We start from the raw sequence: 23,655 nt of genomic DNA on the forward strand, positions 1-23,655 counted from the left end.
ATGATGAGTATAGCACCACAATTTATGGTGCTTGGGTTAATGCTGGTGGCCAGGGCTGAACAAAGTCATGATATCCAAAACTAGTTTGACCAGTTTCTACTTCTCTGTAACATCTTGTGAGGAAGATCTATCTAGATCAGCGGTCATCAATCGGTTGACTGCCATCGACTGGTCGATCCTAGGAGGATCTCCCAGTTGATCGCAATCTCCAGCAGCGCAGCGGGGCTGCCACTAACACAAGCTCCTTGCCTACCCCAGCCCCACGCTGCTCCTGGAAGCAGCCAGCATGCCCCATGGCCAGGGGTCTCCCTCTATACGCTGCTCCTGCCTGCAAACACCATCACCGCAGCTCCCATTGGCCAGGAACAGGGAGCTGTGGTCAATGGGAGCTGCGGGGGTGGTGCTTGCAGAGAGGGGCAGCATGCGGAGCGACATGCTGCCCCCTGCCCCCAGGGGCGCGTTGGCCCCTTCTGGGAGCAGCGTGGGGCTAGGGTAGGCAGGGAGCCTGCCTTAGCAGCAGCCATGCTACACTGACTGGGAGCTGCTGGAAGTTAAGTGCTGCTTGGTGGGAGGCTGCACCCCAATCCCTAGCCATGAGCCCCCTCCCGGAGCCAGCACTCTGAATCCTCTCCTACACCCCAAACCCCATGCCCCAGCCCTACCCCCCCTTCCAGAGACAGCACCCTGTACACCTTCCTACACCCCAACCCCCTGGCCCAGCCCTGATCCCCCTCCCAGAGCCAGCACTCTATACTCCCTCCCGTACCCCAATATTCTGCCGCAGCCTGGAGCCTCCTCCTGCACCCAAATTCCCTCCCAGGGCTTGCACCCCTCACCCCCTCCTGCACCCCAACCCCCTTCTCTAGGCTCAGCCCAGAGCCCCCTCCCACACTGCGAACCCATCCCCTGCCCAAACCCCTACCCAAGCCCAGTGAAAGTGAGTGAGGGTCAGGGAGAGCGAGTGATGGAGAGAGGGGGGAATGGAGTGAGAGGGGCGGGGCTTTGCAGAAGGGGCAAGTAAACAGGAACTCCCTTACCTTAGGCTTTGTCTACACTGGCAAATGAATGACAAAACTTTTGTCGTTCAGAGGTGTTAAAAACAAAACAAAAAACCCACACCACCCCGAAAGACAAAAGTTTTGTCAAGGAAAAGCACCAGTGTGAACAGTGCTTTGTCGGCAGGAGTGCTCTCCTGCCGACAAAGCTACTGCTGCTCATTGGGAAGTTTTTGGTCAGCAGGAGAGCTCTCTCCTGCCAACAAACAGCGGCTACACTGAGCGCCTTTTAACGGTACGGCTGTAGTGGTACAGCCGTGTCGCGAAAAGCTGTGTAGTGTAGACATAGCTTTAGAGGGAGATTAGAATGATTTTAACAGTCATGGAATAGAGCTAGTGGGACTCAACTGACATAGCAGTCAGCAAAAATAACTTTATATTCGTATGCAGAGTCCTAAAAGCTGCCACCATGTGACGTGAATACTTATTTCTCTCTGAAATGTTCCAGGGTACTAGCACTATACAGAACAAAGAAGATGGGGTCTTCTCTAAAAAGCTTCATGTCTAAGTTTAGACATAATAGGAGGCATGATAAAAAAACAGTAAGATGGGTTGGGGAAGGAGGACAAAGGTAAATTTAAGATTACAGTGGAAGTGGCTGGGTAAATCAGTGCAAGGGGGTGAGAAGAGTGGAACAGTTAGAACTAGAAAGAGGAAGTGATGGATGCACGAGGGCAGGGCACAAATAAAGTGTCTTAGCAGTAGGGAGTTAACCAAAACATAGAAGATTACATTTAAAAAGCAAGTTCCTTGAGGATCGGAGGCCTCTCTAGCGCGTGCGCGCACACACACACATACACACACACACATACCCCCACACCCCAAGCCCTTACTGGGGCTAGGTGCTACTGCAATGCAAATAAGCAACAACAGATGGTAGTACAGACAGTAGTTAGTGGCAATAAGGGCAGAAATTTGTGGCTGTGCTAGCAATACTTAGCAGAAACAGAAAACTGTCTAGACTTCTTGCAAAAGTGATGAAATCAGGTAGAGAACTCTGCAGACGACACCAAGTTGGGAGGAGTTACAAGCATTTTGGAGAACAATATTAGAATTCAAAATAGTCTTTATAAATTGGAGAACATCTAAAACCAACAAGATGAAATTCAATAAAGGCAAGAGCAAAGTAGTACACCTAAAAAGGAAAAATCAAATGCACAAATACAAAATGGAGAATAACTGGCTAGGCAGCAACAAAGGATCGGAATGAGAGGGTATAGTGACTCACAAACTGAACATGTGTCAGCAGTACAGTGCTGTTATATAAAAAGGCAAACATCATTCTGGGCTGTATTAACAGGCGTGTCTTGTGTAATCCATGGGAGGTAACTGTTCCACTCTATTCAGCACTGGTGAGGTCTCAGCTGGAGTAGTGTGTCCAGTTTTTGGCACCACACTTGAAGAAAGATACAAATTCCAGAGTCTCCAGAGGACAGCAACAAAAAGCAGTAACAGGTTTAAAAAACCTGATTTATGAGAAAAGGTTGAAAGAACTGGACTTGTTTATTCCAGAGAAGACTTGGGGGGAGCAGGTGGGGAGCTGGCGGAGAGGAAATAGGACCTGATAAGAGTCTTCAAATATGTGAAGGGTTGTTATAAAGAGGACGGTGGTCAATTGTTCTCCACGTCCACTGAAGGTATGAAAAGAAGCAATGGCCTTAATCCACAGCAAAGGAGATTTAGGTTAGATATTAGGAAAAATGTTTTAACTACACCTCTATCCCAATATAACACTGTCCTCGGGAGGCAAAAAAATCTTACCACGCTATAGGTGAAACCATGTTATATCGAACTTGCTTTGATCCACCGGAGTGCGCAGGCCCACCCCCCCAGAACTGCTTACCACATTATATCCGAATTTGTGTTATATCAGGTCGCATTATATCAGGGTAGAGGTGTATAAGGATAGGTAAGCACTGGTACAGGTTACCTAGGGAGGTTGTGGAATCCCCATCACTGGGAGGTTTTTAAGGACCGGCTAGACAAGCAGCTGTCAAGGATGGTCTAGATATATTTACTCCTTTCTCAGTGCAGGGGGCTGAGCTAGATTACCTCTTGAGGTCCTTTCCAGCCCTACAATTCTATGATTTCTATGTCATGCAGCACTGGAAGCTGAATGTCAGCCCTCTACAGCTATACTCTTCAAGGGGAACAGGAGTCTTTTGAATGTCCTGTCCAGATGAGTCCAGCTGCTACTGTATGCCATGCAGGAGGAAGTCCCTGGGATCAGGGTCCTGTCCTTTGGAGGCTGGCCCTATGCTGAACAGGCCCCTGCCTCTCTATCCTGCCTCACGTGCTGTCGTTACTGCTGCTGTTGAGAAAGGGATTCTGCATGCAGGTGCCTCCTAGGGTAAAGATGGGGTGGGGTGGAAGCAGGGCCGGTGCAAGATTGTTTCGCGCCCTAGGCAAAACTTCCACCTTGTGCCCTTCCCCATCGGCACCCTGAGGCGCCCCCTCCCGCGGCAGCTCCCCGCCTCTGCCCTGAGGCGCCCCACCTTCGGCAGCTCCCCACCCCCCACCCTGAGGCACCCCCTCTGCCCCAGCTCACTGCTGCTCCGCCTCCACCCCAAACACGCTGTCGTTGCTTCACTTCTCCCACCTCCCAGGCTTGTGGAGCCAATCAGCTTAGACGCCGCAAGCCTGGAAGACAGAAGTGAAGCAGCCACAGCATGCTCAGGGAGGAGGCGGGGCAGGGATGAGCTGGGGTGGGGAGTTCCCCTGCGTGCCATCATCCCTGCCCTTACTTGCTGCAGGCAGACCTCCCTGTGCTCCCCTGCCCCAGCAACCTCCGCCTAAATGCCGGAGGTGACCGGGGCGGCCGAAGATCCGGCCGCCGTGGTTGCTGCTGAAGAAAATGCGACCCCTCAAATCCTAGTGCCCTAGGTGACCGCCTAGGTTGCCTAAATGGTTGCACCGGCCCTGGATGAAAGACACTAGATTCAGCAGTTTCCCTTCTAGACTCCACCCAACCTACAAAGGCAGTAGCAGCAAGACTCATTGAAGGCAACCCTTCAAAGATCCTTGTGCTGGCTCCATGTATAAATATGCATTAGCTGGTTTCATATTAAGATCTGTTTATTTTCTTATAAGTACAAACCAGATGAAGGAAAGGAAAGAATAAAATAACCTCAGCACCAACTAGCAGGGAAAGTCAATTCACAGTTCTAACATAATCGGAGATAATAACCATAAAGTCTAACTTTGTTTGAAGTGTTAAGAAAAATCTGTAAATTTAACAGCATTTTAACTGAAGTCAACTAAAGAGATTGGCAGAGTTACTTCTGCTGTCTTCACTGAACAAATGTAAGTTGGCAGACTAAGTGGTCTAGTGACACTGAACTGACAAGTGGAAGGGGAATGTATTCAGGACCCCTACTCAGATTTTGTTCATTAAACAAACAGGTGCTGGCAGTACTACAAGGAGTACCTGAGTGCTTAGAAGAAAAGAAGGTCTTGCATCACTCAGTAGTGCTGAGGCTTTTGAAGGATCTATAGGAAATCTTCTTCAGCTGAAGGAAGGATTTCACTGATAAGAGGTTCAAGACTGACAGAAAGAACTCTACAGAAAACCCTACAGAATTCTCACTGCACCAAATAAAACAAAAATGCCCTTACCACTTACATTTAGTATGTTTTCTAACAACCTGTCTTACAGAATCAAAACATGTGGGAGAACAGCGGCCCAGTTTGTATGTGATTAATAAAAAGGGTTTTCTTAAACTCTTGTGATAATCTTCAGATAGAGAAAGAAACTTTGGGAAACTGGATTAGACATGCACACCCAGAGATACTCATGACACCACACCACTCTAGATTTCCTCATGTGGTTATCGTTAGCGCCTTGCATGTGTATAGGGTCTACTGGTTTTTATGTGGTTGTATATCAGATTCAAAACAATTCACATGTTTAAAAATAAGGCAAATTAGGGGAGAAACTACACACATCAAACAAGAGATAGATCACTCATGTAGTTCTATGTACTTCCTGTTAAATTAAATAGAAAATTAAAATAAAGCACTGCTCTAACAGGATTTAAACATAATACACTTGAAATGTGAGGCAGAAATTTATCTGCAAAGATATGGGCTCTTGGTTTAAAAATCACAGAATCTATTGATACCACCTTGGCTGCTAGAGGGCTGAGTTTTCTACTGATTCAAAAAAAAAAAAAAAAAAAACACAACAAAAACCTGACTACAAGAGCTATAAAATTCAAGTAAAGGAGATTTCCTATTTCATACTAACACCTAAATGTGAATGTTTTCCTGCAAGTCAGACTTGTTTTTGTTATTTCTTCAAAAAAAGTAGGAAGATTATAAACAAGCAAGGTTTCTCCTCTACTGGTGCTTTTGGGGGGGGGTTGGGGGGGTATAACCTGTACAAATATGTTCAACTATAGGAAAAGGAGGGGTTGCTCAGTGAGCTGAGGATCGGGTCTTAAATATCTAGATTTCCCGGGCTATAGGTACAAACTACACTAGATTCTATTCAGCTCTTCATTCTTCAGAATTATTAATTTCCCCCTGAGCTTTTCTATTATGCTAACCACTACAGTATCAGAGTGCTTCATAAAGGTATTTGCACAATGCCTCTGTGAGGTGAGGAGGTATTATCATCCCCATTTTACAGATGGTGAACCAAGGCACAGCAGTATTAGCCGTAAAAAGGATTCATTAATTTTGTATGTCCAACTGAAATGCCTAGAACCCTCTTTTTTTTTTTTTTTTTAAACACAGTGCTTGGCATTATACAGCATTTTATATGTTCAAAGCACAGTCCCTATTGACCCCAGTAGCAGCTGAGTACGCTCAGCTCCTCTGCATATCGGATTGTAGGGTCTCAAGTTAGGCTCCCAGAAAATGAGGACCACACAATTAGTGACCACCTGTGAAAAGTTTGGTTGAACTGTCTTGTCCAACATCTCATAGGAACTCTGTGGCAGAGGCTGGGATAAAATCTAATTACCCAAGGCAGCATTCAGTTGCTTTAACCATGAGACCATACTCCCCAACCTCATTCACTACTCACTTTTTAATTTCTGCAACAAATGAGGCAGGAGTCCTACAAACAAGTCTGCTTCCCTACCCAACCCTGATTGAGCCCCAAAGTAGCTTCATCCTATGAAGTGAATGAGACAGGGGTCTTATGGAAAAAAATAGCATGTAATCATGTAACTAAAGACTGTAATGTAATGTAATGTATGCACATAAGGGGGCTGGGCAAGTTTAATTCTGGCATCACCTAATTTTGCAACCTTAATAATGTTTTCTCAACATAGTTTTTTCTAGTTATTTCAATGTAATACAATACATATACACAACAAATGTGGTCAGAACCATCACTATGATAACTTCAGAATTTCAATAACCATATGACTGATTTTATTCTGCAATGGATGTAGCCATAGCAGATATCAATAGTATGGTTACCACAACAATTAATGCACTTTAAAAACAAGGGGGAAAAACAGAGAGATAAAAGAGACCCACATAACACACATTGAGTGGTATATAGAAAACATGATGTGGGTCTGATTTCCCCTTCCCTCCTCAACCACTTGTTTTGAAAGATCTGCATAACTAAGTCATGCTTCCATTGCTCACAGGTAATATGATCATCCCAGGCTTGTGGCACTAAAAATTGATAGATCCAGCCTCCCTATGTTTTCCCCTCTATGTACCCATCTGCTCACTCTCTCTAGAGAGTTACATAAAATCATACAAAATTGCATTGGTAAGTAGGTGTAAATTATACATCAGAAACACACTGTACATTTATATTAAGGAGACAAGAAGTAGGCAACCTTCCTATTTATAAAACTTTCAATTTATTTATTGAGGATGAGTAATACATGTTTCCTACCTTTTTCTCCAGTTGAGGTAATCGTAACTAAGAAAAAAGAAAGACAGAAAAGGTTAAGTGTATCTGTATTGTGTTTTAAAGATCAAAGCATGTTATAAATGTTAATAGAGCCTCCATAACTCTGTGAGGTAAACACTCATTAAACTTCTCCTCTAGATCTCCACGTCTCAAAAGTCAGTGACAGGGCTACAAACAGCCAGAAGCCCCAGCTCCCTGCTCTAGCCAAATAAGCATACTGCTCTTCACAAGCATTAATCCATATGTTTAATTAGATCATAATATAACAATTAAACATGTTGCCATGAACACCTACTATACTTTCCGAACTTTCTTAGGTTGTACACACACGCAACAGCTTATTTACTGCCTACAGAGATTTCAGAAAAGCTTAAATGAATAAAACCCTTCAAGTGGCAGATACAGAGGGAAGTTTAAATAACCTGAGAGCCCTTCACAGAAGTCCCTATACAATTTTTGTATTAGTCACATCCAATCTACTTTCTAGAGCTCCACACTTTCAACACCACCATCGTCCTCCCCATCACGCAGGCAAGTAATTTACAAGCTATTTTTGACTTCCTCTCCCCTGCCTGACACATTCAGCTCATATCTAAAAGTCTCATCACTTCTTCCTCCTCAATATCTCTAAGATGTCACCATTTATTTCTACCCCTACAGCTAAATCCCTTGTTCAGGCCCTCATTATATCTTGTCTTAACTAATGCAACATCCTCTTCTCTGGCTTCCCTAAACCAACTTTTTCAATCCACACAAAATATTGCACTGGAAATTTTCCTTGCTTCTGATTTTCATCATGTCACACCCCTTTCTGAATCCCTTCCTTGGCTCTCCACTTGCTACCACACCAGATTCAAGTTTGTCATCACCATCTCCAAAGCTCTGCATAACTCTGCCCCTCCCTCCCTACCTGAGCAGGTCTCATTTTGCATTGTCTCCTTCCTCCCTACTCTGCCAACTTTCCTAATTTCCACTGTCTGTCAGCTTTGCACAGACACAGCCATGTGTTTTCCCCTTGCACAGGCAGGGCATTTCTGTGCTCGTTTGCAAGGCCTTCATCCTCTCCACATTAAGTCCCCCTTGAAGACCCACTTCAGTCATGCGGTCTATAGTGAATTCTATTGCCATGTGTAAGTAAAATATATGTATCCCCACTCATCCTAATCTCTGTCTACTTGTCTGTCTGCCCTTCCATTGTCCTTAGGACTGGCACCACCCTCTTTTTTCGTTGTCTAGATACCTCTAAATAGTTAGTAATTCTTAGCAGTAATAAGACCTAACCGAAGAAAGAAAAAGCAAAACAGCTAAAATAAAATGTTCTGGCTTCTCTCACAAGGCTCAGATACTTCCTTTCTGCTCAGCACCCTCTCCATTCCCCTATGCAGTTTTATTGGCAACTTTTTAATTCCTTCCCTGAGAGGGAAGGATCTTTATCTACCATCCAAAATACAGCAAGTTTGGTTTTAAACTGAATTAGGAAGAATTATTGAGTATGATTAAAAATCAAGTTTCTGTTTTAAATGCCTTTTTTTCAGGGCATTTTCCCTCCCCCAAAGAACATGAACCAATAACATAGTAAAATAGTCCCAAAGCAAGTCAATATGTATAAAGACAAGTTACAACTGCTAAGAACAGGCTCACATGCTATAGGACAGTACAGTCAGTATTAACCTCTTGTGACTTAGAATTTGTCTATGCTTACAGTGGTGCAAGCTGCACCACTGTAGTGCTATGTATGATGACAAGAGAGTTTCTCCCACTAGAATAAGTACTCCACCTCCAGAGAGCGGTAGCTATGTTGATAGAGAAGCACTATCTACACCGGGAGTTCAGTCTGTATAGCTGCATTGCTCGTGGTTATACCAACATAAGATAGTAGCGTAGACAGGTGCTTCAAGGTTTCAGGCAGGTCTGTCGATTAATTGTAGTTAACTCACACGATTAACTCAAAAACATTTATCGCAATTTAAAAAATTAATCACAATTAATTTTAAAAGTGCCATTTTAATTGCACTTTTAAACAACAGAATATAAATTGAAATGTATTAAATATTTTGGATGTTTTTCTACATTTTCATATATTCTGTGTTGTATTCATGTATATGTGTTGTAATTGAAATCAAAATGTATATTATTTTTTTATTACAAATATTGCACTGTAAAATGATAAACAAAAGAAATACCGTATATACTCATTCACAAGCCGAATTTTTTTTAGTAAAAAAGGGAAGCACCAGAGAAGGGAGTCGGCTTATGAACAGGTATAGAGAGGGAGAGGTGGGACACAGCTCCTTACCCCAACAGAGGGAGCAAGGAGAGGCAGCACAGCCAGCAGAGCCAGAAGGAAAGAGGCGGGGCCAGAGTGTCTCTGCTTCTGGCCATGCTGCTCTCCCCCCAGCCTCCGAAGCAGCCGCGCTGCCCGGCCCGGCCTCCCCGGAACAGGCTGCAGCCAGGCAGAGGACATCCTCCCCAGATAAGGTGGGAAGGCATGGGATAGGATGGGAGAGTGTGGGGGTCCTGAGCTAGGGGTGGGGTCATGTGGGGTGGGGTCACAGGGGTTATTCCCCTGACCCCCAGCTTCTCTCCCCTCCCCCAAATTTCCCCACCAGTCGCTCTCCCAGCCCACCAGGGTAAGCAGCTGGTGCGCCTGGACACTTTGTTTACTTAGGTTTACCTCCGTGCCATGGACACTCGAGGCAAACCAACCATCTCAGCCCACCAGCGGCTTTTCCTGATGGCCCGGGATCCAAAGTTTGCTGACCCCTAAATTATAGGGTCGGCTTATGAATGGGTCATAAAACTTTTCCATTTTAACTTATCCATCTTGGGAGGGGCTGGCTTATAAACAACTCACCTCATGCAAGCATCCTAGTGCAATCTCTTTGTTGTGAAAGTGCAATTTACAAATATAGGGTCTGAAGTTTTACATTGTTTTGTTTTTGAGTGCAGTTATGTAACACAAAAAAATCTACAAGTCTACTCAGTCCTACTTCTTGTTCGGCCAATCGATAAGACAAACAAGTTTGTTTACATTTACGGGAGATAATGCTGCCCTCTTTTTACTTACAATGTCACCTGAAAGTGAGAACAGGCATTTGCATGGCACTTTTGTAGCTGGCATTGCAAGGAATTTACATGCCAGATATGCTAAACATTCATATGCCCCTTCATGCTTTGGCCAACATTCCAGAGGAGATGCTTCCATGCTGATGACGCTCGTAAAAAATAATGCATTAATTAAATGTGACTGAATTCCCTGGGGGAGATTTGTATGTCCCCTGCTCTGCTTTACCCACATTCTGCCATATATTTCATGTTATAGAGTCTCAGATGATGGACCAGCACATGCTGTTTATTTTAAGAACACTTTCACTGCAGATTTGCCAAAACGCAAAGAAGGTACCAATATCAGATTTCTAAAGATAGGTATAGCGCTCGACCCAAGGTTTAAGAATCTGAAGTGCCTTCCAAAATCTGAAAAGGATAAGGTGTGGAGCATGCTTTCAGAAGTCTTATAAGAGCAGCACTCAGACGAGGAAAATACAGAATCCGAACCACCAAAAAAGAAAATCAACCTTCTGCTTCGGCATCTGACTCAGATGATGAAAATGAACATGCATTGGTCCACACTAATTTGGATTGTTATCGAGCAGAACCCATCATCAGCATGGGCGCGTGTCCTCTGGAATGGTGGTTGAAGCATGAAAGGACATATGAATCTTTGCAGCATCTGGCACGCAAATAACTTGCGATGCCGGCTACAACAGTGCCATGCAAACACCTGTTCTCACTTTCAGGTGACAAAAAGTGGGCAACACTATCTCCTGCAAATGTAAACAAACTTGTTAGTATGAGAGACTGGCTGAACAAGAAGTAGGACTGAGTGGACTTGCAGTCTCTAAAGTTTTACCTTGTTCTATTTTTGAATGCAGTTATTTTCTCTACATAATTCTACATTTGTAAGTTCAACTACAGTACTTGTATTAGGTGAATTGAAAAATACTATTTCTTATTTTTTTTACAGAGCAAATATTTGTAATAAAAAATAAATATAAAGTGAGCACTGTACACTTTGTATTCTGTGTTGTAATTGAAATCAATATATTTGAAAATGCTGAAAACATCCCAAAATATTTAAATAAATGGTATTCTATTATTGTTTAAAAGTGCAATTAATTTTTTTAATCACTTGACAGCCCTAGTTTCAAGTTATTTTCTATTTTTTTGTTTGTTTTTTAAAACTCTGGAGATATCTGTAGTTTATTAAAACAAAATAGTTCTAATTTACTGTATTATATTTCTCTTTTCTTGTTCATATTAAATTGCTTAATTAATAATTTCACATTTTTTCCCCAACATAAAAAGGTGAACATTACAGACAGTGGAAGGTAAACATTAAAACTGGGGTTTTTTTTGCAAGATTGAGTTCCTAAACAATGAACTTCAAAATGACAACATGTATTTTCAGACTGAATTTTGCCTCTAGCTACAGCTCTATCCTGGGTGAACATGTTTGCATGGAGTTGGAAAAACATGCATTCTCTGAGACAAGATAAATTCAAAATTCCAGTTGTCTTCTGAAAGGAAAGAAACTAAGCATCCAACTTAGAAATGATGTATATAAAAAGATTCACATCATAGTTCCAGTCAAAAAGCGCTGTAATATGTGGCCTATACAGGTACTATATCAAGTAAATTTTACTCACTTATATTTTATGAGAATATTCAGAATGATGCTTCAGAAATCATATATTTTCCCTCTTGAACACAATTAGCTTAAGCCTAGGTAACATCATATTACTTTGCACTTATAGAGACTTCATCCAAGGATCTGGATGCCAGGCCCGCTGACCGGAGGGCAAGGGAGGGACAGAGGACGCGAAGGGGGCAATTTCCCAGGGGCCCAGGCAATTAAAAAGGGCCCGGTGGCCCCCAGCCACTGCTGCCAGGAGCTGCAGGCCCTTTTAAATTGCCTAGGCGGGCCACAGGGCCCCGCACTTTGGGGAAGCAGGGGGCCCGTGGGCCGGGACCCAGAATTTCTGTCGGCAAGCTTGCTGGATGCATTTTGCAAACTCTAAATACACCTTATAACCCTGGAAGGAAGCTAATTATCTCTCCCTTTCCTAGCCAGCTCCCTCAGGTGAACATGCATAGCCATCAGACCATGCAGAGCAATTTTAGGGTAACAAAATATTGTAGTCTGAAGTATGCCCTAATAGTGAAATCCTTCTGATTTCTCATACTGTTTTCATTTCAAGATTACGTCCAGTCACCACCAAATTAAAAAAAAAAAAAAAAAAAAAGTCCTTTGGGCAGAGAAGTGCACATAAGATATGAGGACAGTTTGTTGGGGTCTAGACAATTTAGGGAAAAGGTAAAAAAACTGGTCTTAAAATGTAAAGCTGGTTACCATTTTAGCTAAAGAGAGATTATTCTCACTCCACAGGTATTCTCATTTTATGGATGGATAAACTGAAGAACAGTCCTGAGGCACCAAGATTTATGACTTGACTAAACTCACAGAGCAAGCAAGAGGCGAGTCAACCATTTTCCAGGATGTATCTATATTACACCATGAAGTCCTATTTCAAATTAATAGTGATATTTACTATTTTGTTTCCACTAGGAACTTTAAACATGCACTGATTACCTGGCCAGCCAATCAATCATTCTAGCCTTTAAATTCTGCTTCAGAACTGCAAACTAAAATCCTTCCCTGTGCTGTCTTTGACCAATTTGCTTTGTTGCAGTGGCTCTCCAGTGAAATGAAACTTATTTCCACTCCAGGCACTTCAAAATCTTTTCTACACGTGGGAAAGATACCAAACAGTGCTGCTTTTTTGTCCTATTGATTTTTTACAAAACAAGTCAAAATGCTTCCAAAACCTTTGCATGGAAGCACATACATCTCAGAAGAACACGATGAAATGTATTGACCAGGGTCTGTGCCCTGAGAGCTGCAATGCAGAGCAAAGTCAGTATTTCACAAGTTTAAGTACTACAAATCTGCTTTCAGTCTGTCCTTGCTGGGAGCTGAGGAGTTCGAAATATATTCATTGGTCTATTGTTCAATTACAGAAATAAGGGGGGGGAAGAGTGGGGGGAATTAAGCAAGCCAAGCATCTTGAAAATGTATTAAATATTAAAATCACAACTTATTAAAACAGTAAGCCAATGTTTTAATAAGTTATTGCCGCCTGCTCCCTGCCTGCCCCAACCCCTCTCCACACCCCTGCCCCGTGACAGGACTCCCCAGAACTCCCGACTCATACAACCCCCGACAGTTCCTTGTCTCCTGACCACCCCCTCCAGAGACCCCCCACACCCTAACTGCTCCCCCACGACCCTCCTTGCTCCCTGTCCCCTGACTGCTCTGACCCCTATCCACCCCCCAAACAGACCCCGGGACTCCCATGCCCCATCCAACCCCCCTGCTCCCTGACTGCCCCCTCCAGAGACCCCCACCCCTAACCACCCCCCGGGATCCCACCCACCCTGCTCCCTGTCCCTTGACTGCCCCCACCCCTTACCCAACCCTCCCCCGCCGGCCCCGGACCTGGCCCCCTTACCATGAGGCTCCCCGCTCATCTGGAGCCCTGCCGCTGCCGCCCCCGTGCATGTATCCCTGCCCCGCCCCTCAGAATGCTGCGCACGGCAGCAGGGCTCCAATGAGCTGGGAGCGTCTTTCCTTCCCCACGGAGCCAAACACTACCCCGCGGGAGCACCTAGCCCCAGCTCCAAGAGCGCTGCGCGCGTGGCGGCAGGGCTCTAGGGAAGGCGGGGGTGGAGGCTTGCTGCGCTCGGGCTGGCACTCTGACCTGGGACAGCGGACCCCGCAGCTTGCTGCGTCGGCAGGATTTTTAATGGCACGCGGAGTCCCAGCAGGCAGCCGCGTGCCATTAAAAATTGGCTCGCGTGCCATCTTTGGCACGCGTGCCATAGGTTGCCGACCCCTGGACTAGATGATCACGATGATTCCTTCTGGCCTTTAAGTCCATGAGTCTATTTATAGGCTTTTCTATGGTTACTACAGTAGTATCCAAGCACCTCCAACATCCATAAGAACGGCTGTACCGGATCAGACCACAGGTCCATTGAGCCCAGTATCTGTCAAGGTAGGGAAATATCTCCACAGTGAGGCACAGAGAGATTGAGTGATTTGCCCAAGGTATCAAAGGAAATCTACTAAAAAGCCAGAAACAGAACCTGTATCTCAGTGCAATAACTTTAACCACAAAACCATTCTTCAGGTATTGGGTGTGTATTCTTTTAATTGTAGAGTACTGATTGCAGATAAAACTCAAATAAAAATTAAGACGTGGAAATAACTGGATCTGTTTCTTATGGAACGTTTATTTACAGCCCCATCATGGATCCTGACTCAAGTCATGGACTTTGAATATTAGAGTCTCTCCAGGCATTCAAAGAGTGAACTTTTACATTCTTTATGGTGCTCCATGTAGATGTGGAAATACTAAAGTGCAGATGCAAGTACATTCCTTCACCATATCTGAAGCCCTAACTTGCCCCAGCTTCCACTCCATTAAATTGTTCACAAATGAAGATCAAAACAATTTAAAAAAAAAACCCACCAACCACCCATCAGCTCTGGAACTCAGCTGAAACACATCTCAATAGTGCCCCTGACTGACTATAAGAAAAAGTTCTCCACCCTAACTCTCTCTAAAAAGTAAGTTAGCTCAACTCAACTGAGACCCCCACTCCTTTTAAGATCCATGTAGATATGGATCTTAGCAAGGTAACAAGGCAGAGCTTGAGTGTTCTCGACCCCATCCACATACAAAAACCCAATCACTCACGTGTGGTGGTGATATAACAAAAGCTGGCAGACTTAACTGGGGGTGTAGAACAGACTTCCAGTGAGATTCCCTCAACAGTTGCTAACATGTCTTATCTGTAGCCTGGATACAGGCTAATGCCACAACACAAGCAAAAACCGTTAGTCCTCCAATGCCTTCCAACAATTCTCGAACACCTCCCACCTGATGTCCTTTTCTTGCCATCTACCTCTCTCTGTTTTCTGATCAGAAACCACCTACCATTGCACATAGGCCTTCTCAGTCTTCTTTCCCCTACTTGCACAGTTTCCAGTATCAGCAATTTTACTCATCTATATGCAGCACAGAGCTCTGTTTGCTAAGAATGACCCCAAGAGGACTGCCTCAGTTTGCTGCCAGCTGGCCGAAGGCTGACACGAAGGTATCAGTGGATCTTTGGTGTGACGCTAGCAGGGCTCACAAGTTGGATACATGCTTTGCCACCCATAGGAATGTTTCTCCAGAGAGAAATCGGAAGTGAGCCCAGATCGGACTGGTTTACTTCACTGAGTTATTAGGTTCATACCACTTCCAATCAGAATCCCCAGAAGGGGCAGACATGTTCTCCCTCATTACACTGCAAAAGCATTCAGGGAGCAGTGCAGTTTAACGTAGCACTACAATGAGATGGGTCCCCACATGCCTTGGCATCACACACAAGTAAACAGAATGCTCATGTGGATGCAGGAGGTAACTCCCATAGCTAATACAAGGCAATAATCTCAAGGGTGGATCACTTGAGTTAATATTGTAATGTAGAATCACTCCTGGTTGTGCGGTAGCTTCAAACTATCTCAAAAAACGTTAAACTGTCTGCATAGGAGTTAAGGGAGGGGAGCGGGTTCCAATCAAGCTGATCTATCTCGAATGGAAAAATTAAAAAGCAAGGCATATTTTTTACATGCATAGACAGGGTCATGCCACATACTGCTATATTTATTAGTTTATTGAGAGAATTAACACTCACAGGAATTGACATTATAAATTGCATTATATTCCAAATATGGTAAAAGAGAGGTTATAGTTGCATAATATGGGTCACAATGATTTGTTTTTTAGTTGTTACTAACCATGGTCACAATTTCTGTTATATGGTTAAAGCAACATTAACAGAGAGTTATTTGACCGCAACAGATCATTTAGAGTGCCTGAGAGGCACACTGCCCAGAAAATACTCTCTTATAACAAAAGCAAGGTAGATATTTATTTATGGTGAGGCCACTCTAGCTTTAACACAGTATGTGTACCAACACGGAATCAAGGGAGGTCCGTAAGTATATGTTTGTTTGTTTTTAAAAACAGCATAAGCTGCAGAAACAAAAACATTCTAATTACCGTGTACAAGCATTCTATGCATCTAAGGGTTTTCTATAGTATGTATACTGCAACAGAGTCACTGAACAGGTAAAGAAGATCTCCATGATACTAACTACAGTGGATGCCAAGAGGATTCTGCCTCTCACCCCTCACAGTTCAAAATAAAGAGATCTAGTCAGAGCTGGCTTTTCAGACCCCCAAAGCTGCAGATGACCCTCCATCACTGACTCCATTCCTGGTTTTGAATGGCAATTTCAACTTTCATATTTAGAAAGTAAGTTTCTAGTCCTCTTCTTTGGCAAAGATAGTCTTGAAAGTGTAAAGGTAACCTGGGGCTGAAATGATGTCATGGATTTTTCTTAGGGTTGTCTATAAAAAACTGAACTGTTAGATCAGTTAAGAAACCACACATTTATCAAAATAAGCTATTCTGATATAAGCACCTTTACATGGCATCTACACTAGGGGGTTGCACTGATTTAATTATATCTGTTTCAAAAATAGATATAATTAAACTGTTACCAAAACTGTTTCTAGAAAATCTCTAAAAGATCCTGAATTATTCTGTGTCATTCTTATAGCTGGTCAGATATGACCTATGGGACTGGGAAAGCCACAAACACAGGGGTGGGCAAACTATGGCCCATAGGCTGCATCTGGCCCGCCAGCCGTTTTAATCCAGCACTCAAGCTCCCACTGTGGAGCGAGGTCTGGGGCTTGCCCAGCTCCAGCACTCCAGGTGAGGAGGAGGGCCGGCCCTAGGTTTTTTGCCACCCCAAGCAAAAAAAAATTTTGGTTCCCCCCCACCCACACACACACCCCTGCCGCCCCTGGGCTCCCGCCTTCCCTCCACCAGTGCCCTCCCCACACCTCCTGCTGTCCCAGCCCTGGGCTCTCCCCCTTCACCTGCACCCTCCTTTCGCCGCAGCCCTGGGTCACTGGTAACTCGCTCCCAGGGAGGATCATTCAGCAGGAATTTTGAATGTGCACAAAACACTGACAGGATTGGTTCCCATATGGTTACAGAGCTGCAGTAAAGTGAAGCAATTTTCAGCTTGTGTGATTGGAGGATATCTGGATGCATATTATAAGACTGTCTTCCATAAATGAGGAAAAGTTGAGGTGCCTTTATTATTCTTTTGTTTCACTTTCTTTCTTTCTATGGGAATTTGCCAATTCAATATCACTGTCTTCCTTTTAAACAAACAAACAAACAAACAAACAAACAAGGCAATGGCTGTTGAAAATAGCAATTCCAGTCCTAATAACCACTGGGAAGCATTTCTTGCTCAATTTTATCCTACCTTTTCTACAGCAAGTTACAGTGGATCAGTATATTTGATTTGGGAGAAATGAAGTAACACCTGCCCAAACTGAGCTTGAGCACTCCTCTGAATTTTGAGGTGTTCAAGTCTGGAAGTAAGGTGCTGGGTGCGTGGGTGGGGGGCTGTGGGCTCCGCGGGGCAGCATGGCAGCATGTATGCAGCAGTATGTCTGGCGCTGCGCGGAGCCAGACATGCTGGTTTGAGTGACACTGTAAGGGGGCTGGGGGGTTGGAGAAGAGGTAGGGGGTTCCGGGGGGGGGCAGTCAAGGGACAGGGAGCAGGAAGGGTTGGATGGGGCGGAGGTTCGGGGAGGCAGACAGGGGACAGGGAGCAGTTGGATAGGCTTGGGAGTCCCAGGGGTTTGTCACGGGACAGGTAGGGGGTGGGATCTGGGGGGGGGGTCTCAGGAGGGGCCAGTTGGGAACAAGGAGAAGGGCGGCTTAGATAGGGGGTGGGGTCCCGGGGCAAAGTTAGGGGCAGGGCTCCCGTTAGGGGGCAATCAGGGGATGGAGGGGGGGAGTTGGATGGGTTGGGGTTTCTGTGGGGGGCAGTCGGAGGGAGCGGATGGTGGCAGGGTGGGGCTTCCCTCCCTCTGGAGTGTCTTGTTTTATGAATGTTAAAATATGGTCTCCCTACCATTCACAGCACGCTGCTGCATGAGGTCTCCTTCCTTCCTTTCCAGTTGGTAGTGGCCAAGAGAATGCTGGGAAATGTAGTTCTTTCCCTGTTCCAGGGCTGGCTCTATAGGCAGGGAGCTAACCAAGGGACTACAGCTCCCAGAGCCCCATGTTGGTTCTCAGCTCCATGCCGCCCATGCAAATGGGCTGCCCCAATCAGGTGCTTGCTTTGCTGGTGCCGAGAGCAGCCCCTGGTGGGGAGCAGGGTTGGGGGCCACTCCACGTGGCTTCCAGAAACAGCAGCATGTCCCCCTTTTGGCTCCTACACGTAGCAGCAGCCAGGGGGCTCCACTCCGCACACTGTCCCCACACCAAGCGCCGCCCCTGCAGCTCCCATTGGCTGGGAACCATGGTAGGGGATCCATTACACCAACTCAAACTTTTCTGCCTACGTTTTTCTATTAACTACTTCACAGGTGAAGGTTATGATGATTCATTAATATTCATATATTATTGATGCAGAGGGGACTATAATGCACCAGAATGCACACAAAAGTTTCCAGAGATTCTAACAGCATACTGACCACTGGGTTATCTGCAGAATTGTGCCTCGAAACATTTTTAGATGTTGGTAATTTACATGGACCCTTTCCATTTCCCCAACACAAGAAAGCAGACAAAGAATTAAGGGGAGATTTTCAACAGCACAAATGGCAGTTTGGTACTCAACTCCCATTGACTCTGAACCAGAATTAGGCACCAAACTGCCATCCGTTATTTTGAATATCTCCCCCTTAGTCCTTACTAAAAAGCAGGAAGCTAAATACAAGGTTGCTCTGAAAAGAAGTCACCCAGCTAATCAAGCCTAAAGCTAGTCACATGCATAGCTGGGTAAAATGGTGAGGCATTGGCTATATTTGGAAAGAGTTTTGTACATTCATCCAAAAATGCTAAGGCTGGCTCTGTAATCAGCACATTAAGCTAATCAAACTACTGTACCGCAGCAGAAACTCTTAACCAAATTTGTTATCCTTGAAAAGCACCATTCACTGTAATGAAACACAACTGCACAGACTCAAGACATCTAAATTAGATCATCTTTCCTTTTTCTTAATCCCCAGTACACTGAAGGAATGCAATCTGTTCATTTTACTAGCAATTTGGCCTGCGCCTATTTCTACTGTCACTTGATTATGCCTTCCTAATCTGATTGGTAAAGCCACTACATGCTCCTCATTCAATCCCTCCTGAATAGTCGGCTCTGCACAACACCTTCAAGTAACTTCAATGGCTTGACTGTAGGGTAGTTTTTTAACGCTACATATAAATGATTTGTTTCCAATACTGCCCACAATGTGCAAAGTGCTATACAAACACAGAAAAAGGCACACTCTCTTTTAAAATCAAAACAGAGAGTATGTCTACACTACAGAGTCAACTCAACTCATGTACACTTGAGTTACTCTTCTCTGAGGGCACAGCTACACTGCAATAAAGATCCATGGTCCAGGTCAGCTAACTCAGGTTCGCAGGGCCTTGGGCTGTGGGGCTAAAAATTGCAGTGTAGTAGATATTTGGGTTCAGGCTGGAGTTTGGGCTCTGAAACCCTGCAGGGGGAGGGGGAAATGTGTCTCAGAGTTTGGGCTCCTGAGCTCCAAGACCCTCTGTCTCTTGTGGAGTTTTGGAGCCTGGGCTCCACCCCAAGTGTCTGTGTACAATTTTTAGCCCCACAGTCTAAGACAGAGTCAGCTAACCCAAGCTCTGAAACGTTGTGCCACAGGTTTTCTACTGCAGTATAGATATACCCTGAGTTAAACTAGCTTGAGTGAAAGCAGCCACACTGAGGCTATGTCTACACTGCACTTTCATCATTAAAAGTTTTGTAGCTCAGGGTTGTGGGAAAAAACCTCCAAATGACAAAAGTTTTAACAACGAACAACACCGGTCGGGGTGGTTTTATTTTGTCCTCAGGAGCGCTCTCTCACAGCGACAAAAAGCAGCTACACTGCATACCTTACAACGGCACAGCTGTGCCATTGTAAGGTGTGCACTGTAGATATAGCCTGAGAAACAATATGAGCCTCTGTGTCCATACTGGTGCTGCACTCACTTGGTTGTGGCATTAAAACTTCTGAGAGCACATGCTGTGTTTCTTAGTATTGTAGTAAGCTGAGCTGCTCTACTAATTCTTTCCCAGTGAGTTGTGAGAGAACTTCTCTGTCCTTCCTGGACACACGGGGAGAATTATAGGAAGACATTGTAAGAATAGCAGCACTTGAGCGTGGCTAGCCTTCGTCCACGCTACAGAGCGATCACGTTAGCAGCTGACAAGTTGTGTTTCGCTGAGCTTTAGCCTACACTCCTCTCAGGCCTACCAACTTGAGATAAAAGCACAACTGCATTTGAGTTGAAGGTCTGTGTAGGGGGATGGGACTACAGTTAGGGGCAACACTTGAGTTATAAACTTGAGTTAACTGTGCAGTGAAAACAAGCACTGAAGGAACTAGAAAGAGGAGTCAGAAACCAGCAAAGTGGCCAACTGATAGTATAATTTTAGCAATACATGGGTTTTGTAGAGAGAACACCTAATACATTGTGGGCAACATTGGAAACAATAAATCTAAAAAAAAAAAAAAAAAAGAGAGACATGCTTCTCATCTTCAAATTTCTCTGATCAGAATTACTGTTTTCTGAAAAGAATAAAATGTTCTCTACACCACCTAAAGTGTATTTTTAGTCAATACCTGTGTTGATAATCAAGCTCCTATCTCTAAAGAGCACTTGGGTCACTGGGCATAAAATTCAGTACCTTAATTATATGTGCCCAATGGCCTAACTTCAGATCCTACTAACAAACCCATTCACCCTTCAAATCCAGGTAGATAAAGACAAGGAAATAGGAACAATCTTGATTTAACTAAGCCAAAACAGAGAGTATTTCTGAGTGCTGAAATATTGGTAAAGTTATGCACTTAAATAGAGGGGAACAAAAATGCTGGAAATTACTGTATATATTCGATCATAAGCCGGGTCGCTCATCAGCCAACCCTCCCAAGACGGATAAGTAAAAATGGAAATTTTTTATGACCCATTCACAAGCTAACCCCTATAATTCAGCGGTCGGCAAACTTCGGCTCCCGAGCCATCAGGATGAGCCCCGCTGCTGGGCCGAGATGGTATGTTTACCTCGAGCATCTGCAGGCACGGAGGTAAACCTAAGTAAACAAAGTGCCTCGGCGCGCCAGCTGCTTTCCCTGATGGGCCGGGAGAGCAACCGATGGGGAAATTTGGTGGAGGAGGGAGAAGCTGGGGGTCAGGGGACTAACCCTTGTGACCACCCCCCACGACCCCACCCCTAGCTTGGGACCCCCAAACTCTCCCCATCCCATCCCTTCCCACCTTAGTTGGTGCAGGCCAGGGGAGGATGTCTCTGGCCTGGGCAGAGCTGCTCCAGCAGGCCAGGCGGCGCAGCCACAGCCTGCCAGCCCTGGAGCTGCAGCTGCTTCGGAGGGCTGCAGGGAGAGCACGATGGCCAAAAGCGGAGAAATTCTGGCCCCGCCTCTTCCCTTCTGGCTCTGCTGCCTCCCCTTGACCCCTCTGTTGGGCAGGACGCTATGTCCCACCTCTCCCTCTCTATATCCGTTCATAAACCAACCCCCTTCTCTGATGTTTCCCTTTTTTACTAAAAAAATTTGGCTTATGAACGAATATATATGATACTTAGACTCATAGACTCTAGGACTGGAAGGGACCTCGAGAGGTCATCGAGTCCAGTCCCCTGCCCTCATGGCAGGACCAAATACTGTCTAGACCATCCCTGATAGACATTTATCTAACCTACTCTTAAATATCTCCAGAGATGGAGATTCCACAACTTCCCTAGGCAATCTATTCCAGTGTTTAAATACCCTGACAGTTAGGAACTTTTTCCTAATGTCCAACCTAAATCTCCCTTGCTGCAGTTTAAGCCCATTGCTTCTTGTTCTATCATTGGAGGCTAAGGTGAACAAGTTTTCTCCCTCCTCCTGATGACACCCTTTTAGATACCTGAAAACTGCTATCAGGTCCCCTCTCAGTCTTCTCTTTTCCAAACTAAACAAACCCAATTCTTTCAGCCTTCCTTCATAGGTCATGTTCTCAAGACCTTTAATCATTCTTGTTGCTCTTCTCTGGACCCTCTCCAATTTCTCCACATCTTTCTTGAAATGCGGTGCCCAGAACTGGACACAATACTCCAGTTGAGGCCTAACCAGCGCAGAGTAAAGCGGAAGAATGACTTCTCGTGTCTTGTTTACAACACACCTGTTAATGCATCCCAGAATCATGTTTGCTTTTTTTGCAACAGTATCACACTGTTCACTCATATTAAGCTTGTGGTCCACTATGAGTTACTTAAGTAGTGGTCCACTACTTAATGAGTTACTTTTCACAATTTTAACTACACCTGCCTTATAGAGTCATTACACTACAGTTGTTTTATAAAGATGTTTCACTTTCCAGTTGTTTGCACAGATTTCAGGGATTAGAAAATTCAGGTTTGATTTTCTTAAATTAACTTTACCATTTTGAAGAGATTAGTTTTTAAGTTACTTTACTATTACTGTGGTTGCACTGTTGTATTACATTTTACTTAAAGCAGCATTACCTACCTCCCACAGGAGATTTGACATGCTAAAATAGCTTTTATTTTGTGAGTTGGATGCATATACATTTTAAATAAGTGTCAAAGGAAGAAGGCCTGCAAACATACATTTCACCATTAAGTAATGGCCTGTCTTTGAGCATACATATTTTCCTTTAGTCTCTTAAAAATCCATTTTCTCCCATGCCCTTAGACCCGATATGAAGCATATGGAGGAGTGGATGAGATTCCATTCTAATCCAATCGCAGAACACCAGGCATTCTCTCTTCCTCGGGACCAAGTGATTTGCTGCTGTGGAACTCTTCTGATGACCTGAGAAATGAGGCCCAACCCAGCTAGCAACATGGAGGTCTCCGATCAATCACTACATTTTTGGGCAGGATGATTTCTGATTTTAAAAAAATTAAATGTCAGCGAGGGATGAGTTTCTTTGGACAAAGTGAACTGCAGGAAACAAGCATAAATTATTTTTGTTAAGTTCACCGACTACATGCAGTCAGCACTACCCTGATGTCAAAGCCAACAATATAGTGATTTACATTAACTGCTGAAAGATGTTACTTAATTGTGTAAAGCTTATGAACAGAGACATTTAAGGAAGTTTTATTTCAAAAGCACACTGTAGTCTGTCTATTAGTTGTGGGCAAGCTGAAAGAATGAGTTCCAGCCTATTAGGCACACTACATTTAAGTATCCATGTGCTGTCAATCACCAGAGTATCTAGATGAACAGCATGGAATTATTGCCTTTGGTACATTACCTATATAATTAGGAATTGGTAAACAATGTCTTTCTGTAAATTGCATATGACATGAAGAAGAGTGAAATCTGGCCAATCTCTGAATAATTAACTGTAAGGTATTCTAGTTCTCTATTACCCTTCACACAAACAAAAACTATTTAATTCTATCCTAATGTGGAACAACCTTTAAACTCCCTCTCTAACCACATTCCCTATCCAAAAACAGACAGACAAAAA

At 44.3% G+C, this 23,655-nt stretch overlaps 1 protein-coding gene across 3 annotated transcripts in view; it reads right to left on the minus strand.

The window, feature by feature from the left end:
• ZDHHC20 (zinc finger DHHC-type containing 20) overlaps positions 1–23,655 on the minus strand; it is a 72,820-nt gene that overhangs the window by 34,609 nt on the left and 14,556 nt on the right. For all 3 annotated transcript variants that reach the window (XM_030561927.1, XM_030561917.1, XM_030561935.1), the window contains exon 2: positions 6,919–6,945. In XM_030561927.1, the coding sequence (XP_030417787.1) occupies positions 6,919–6,945 (27 nt within the window). The remainder of the gene's footprint in view (positions 1–6,918; positions 6,946–23,655) is intronic.

Source organism: Gopherus evgoodei, chromosome 1 (genome assembly GCF_007399415.2).
Source record: "Gopherus evgoodei ecotype Sinaloan lineage chromosome 1, rGopEvg1_v1.p, whole genome shotgun sequence".
Classification (NCBI taxonomy): domain Eukaryota; kingdom Metazoa; phylum Chordata; order Testudines; family Testudinidae; genus Gopherus; species Gopherus evgoodei.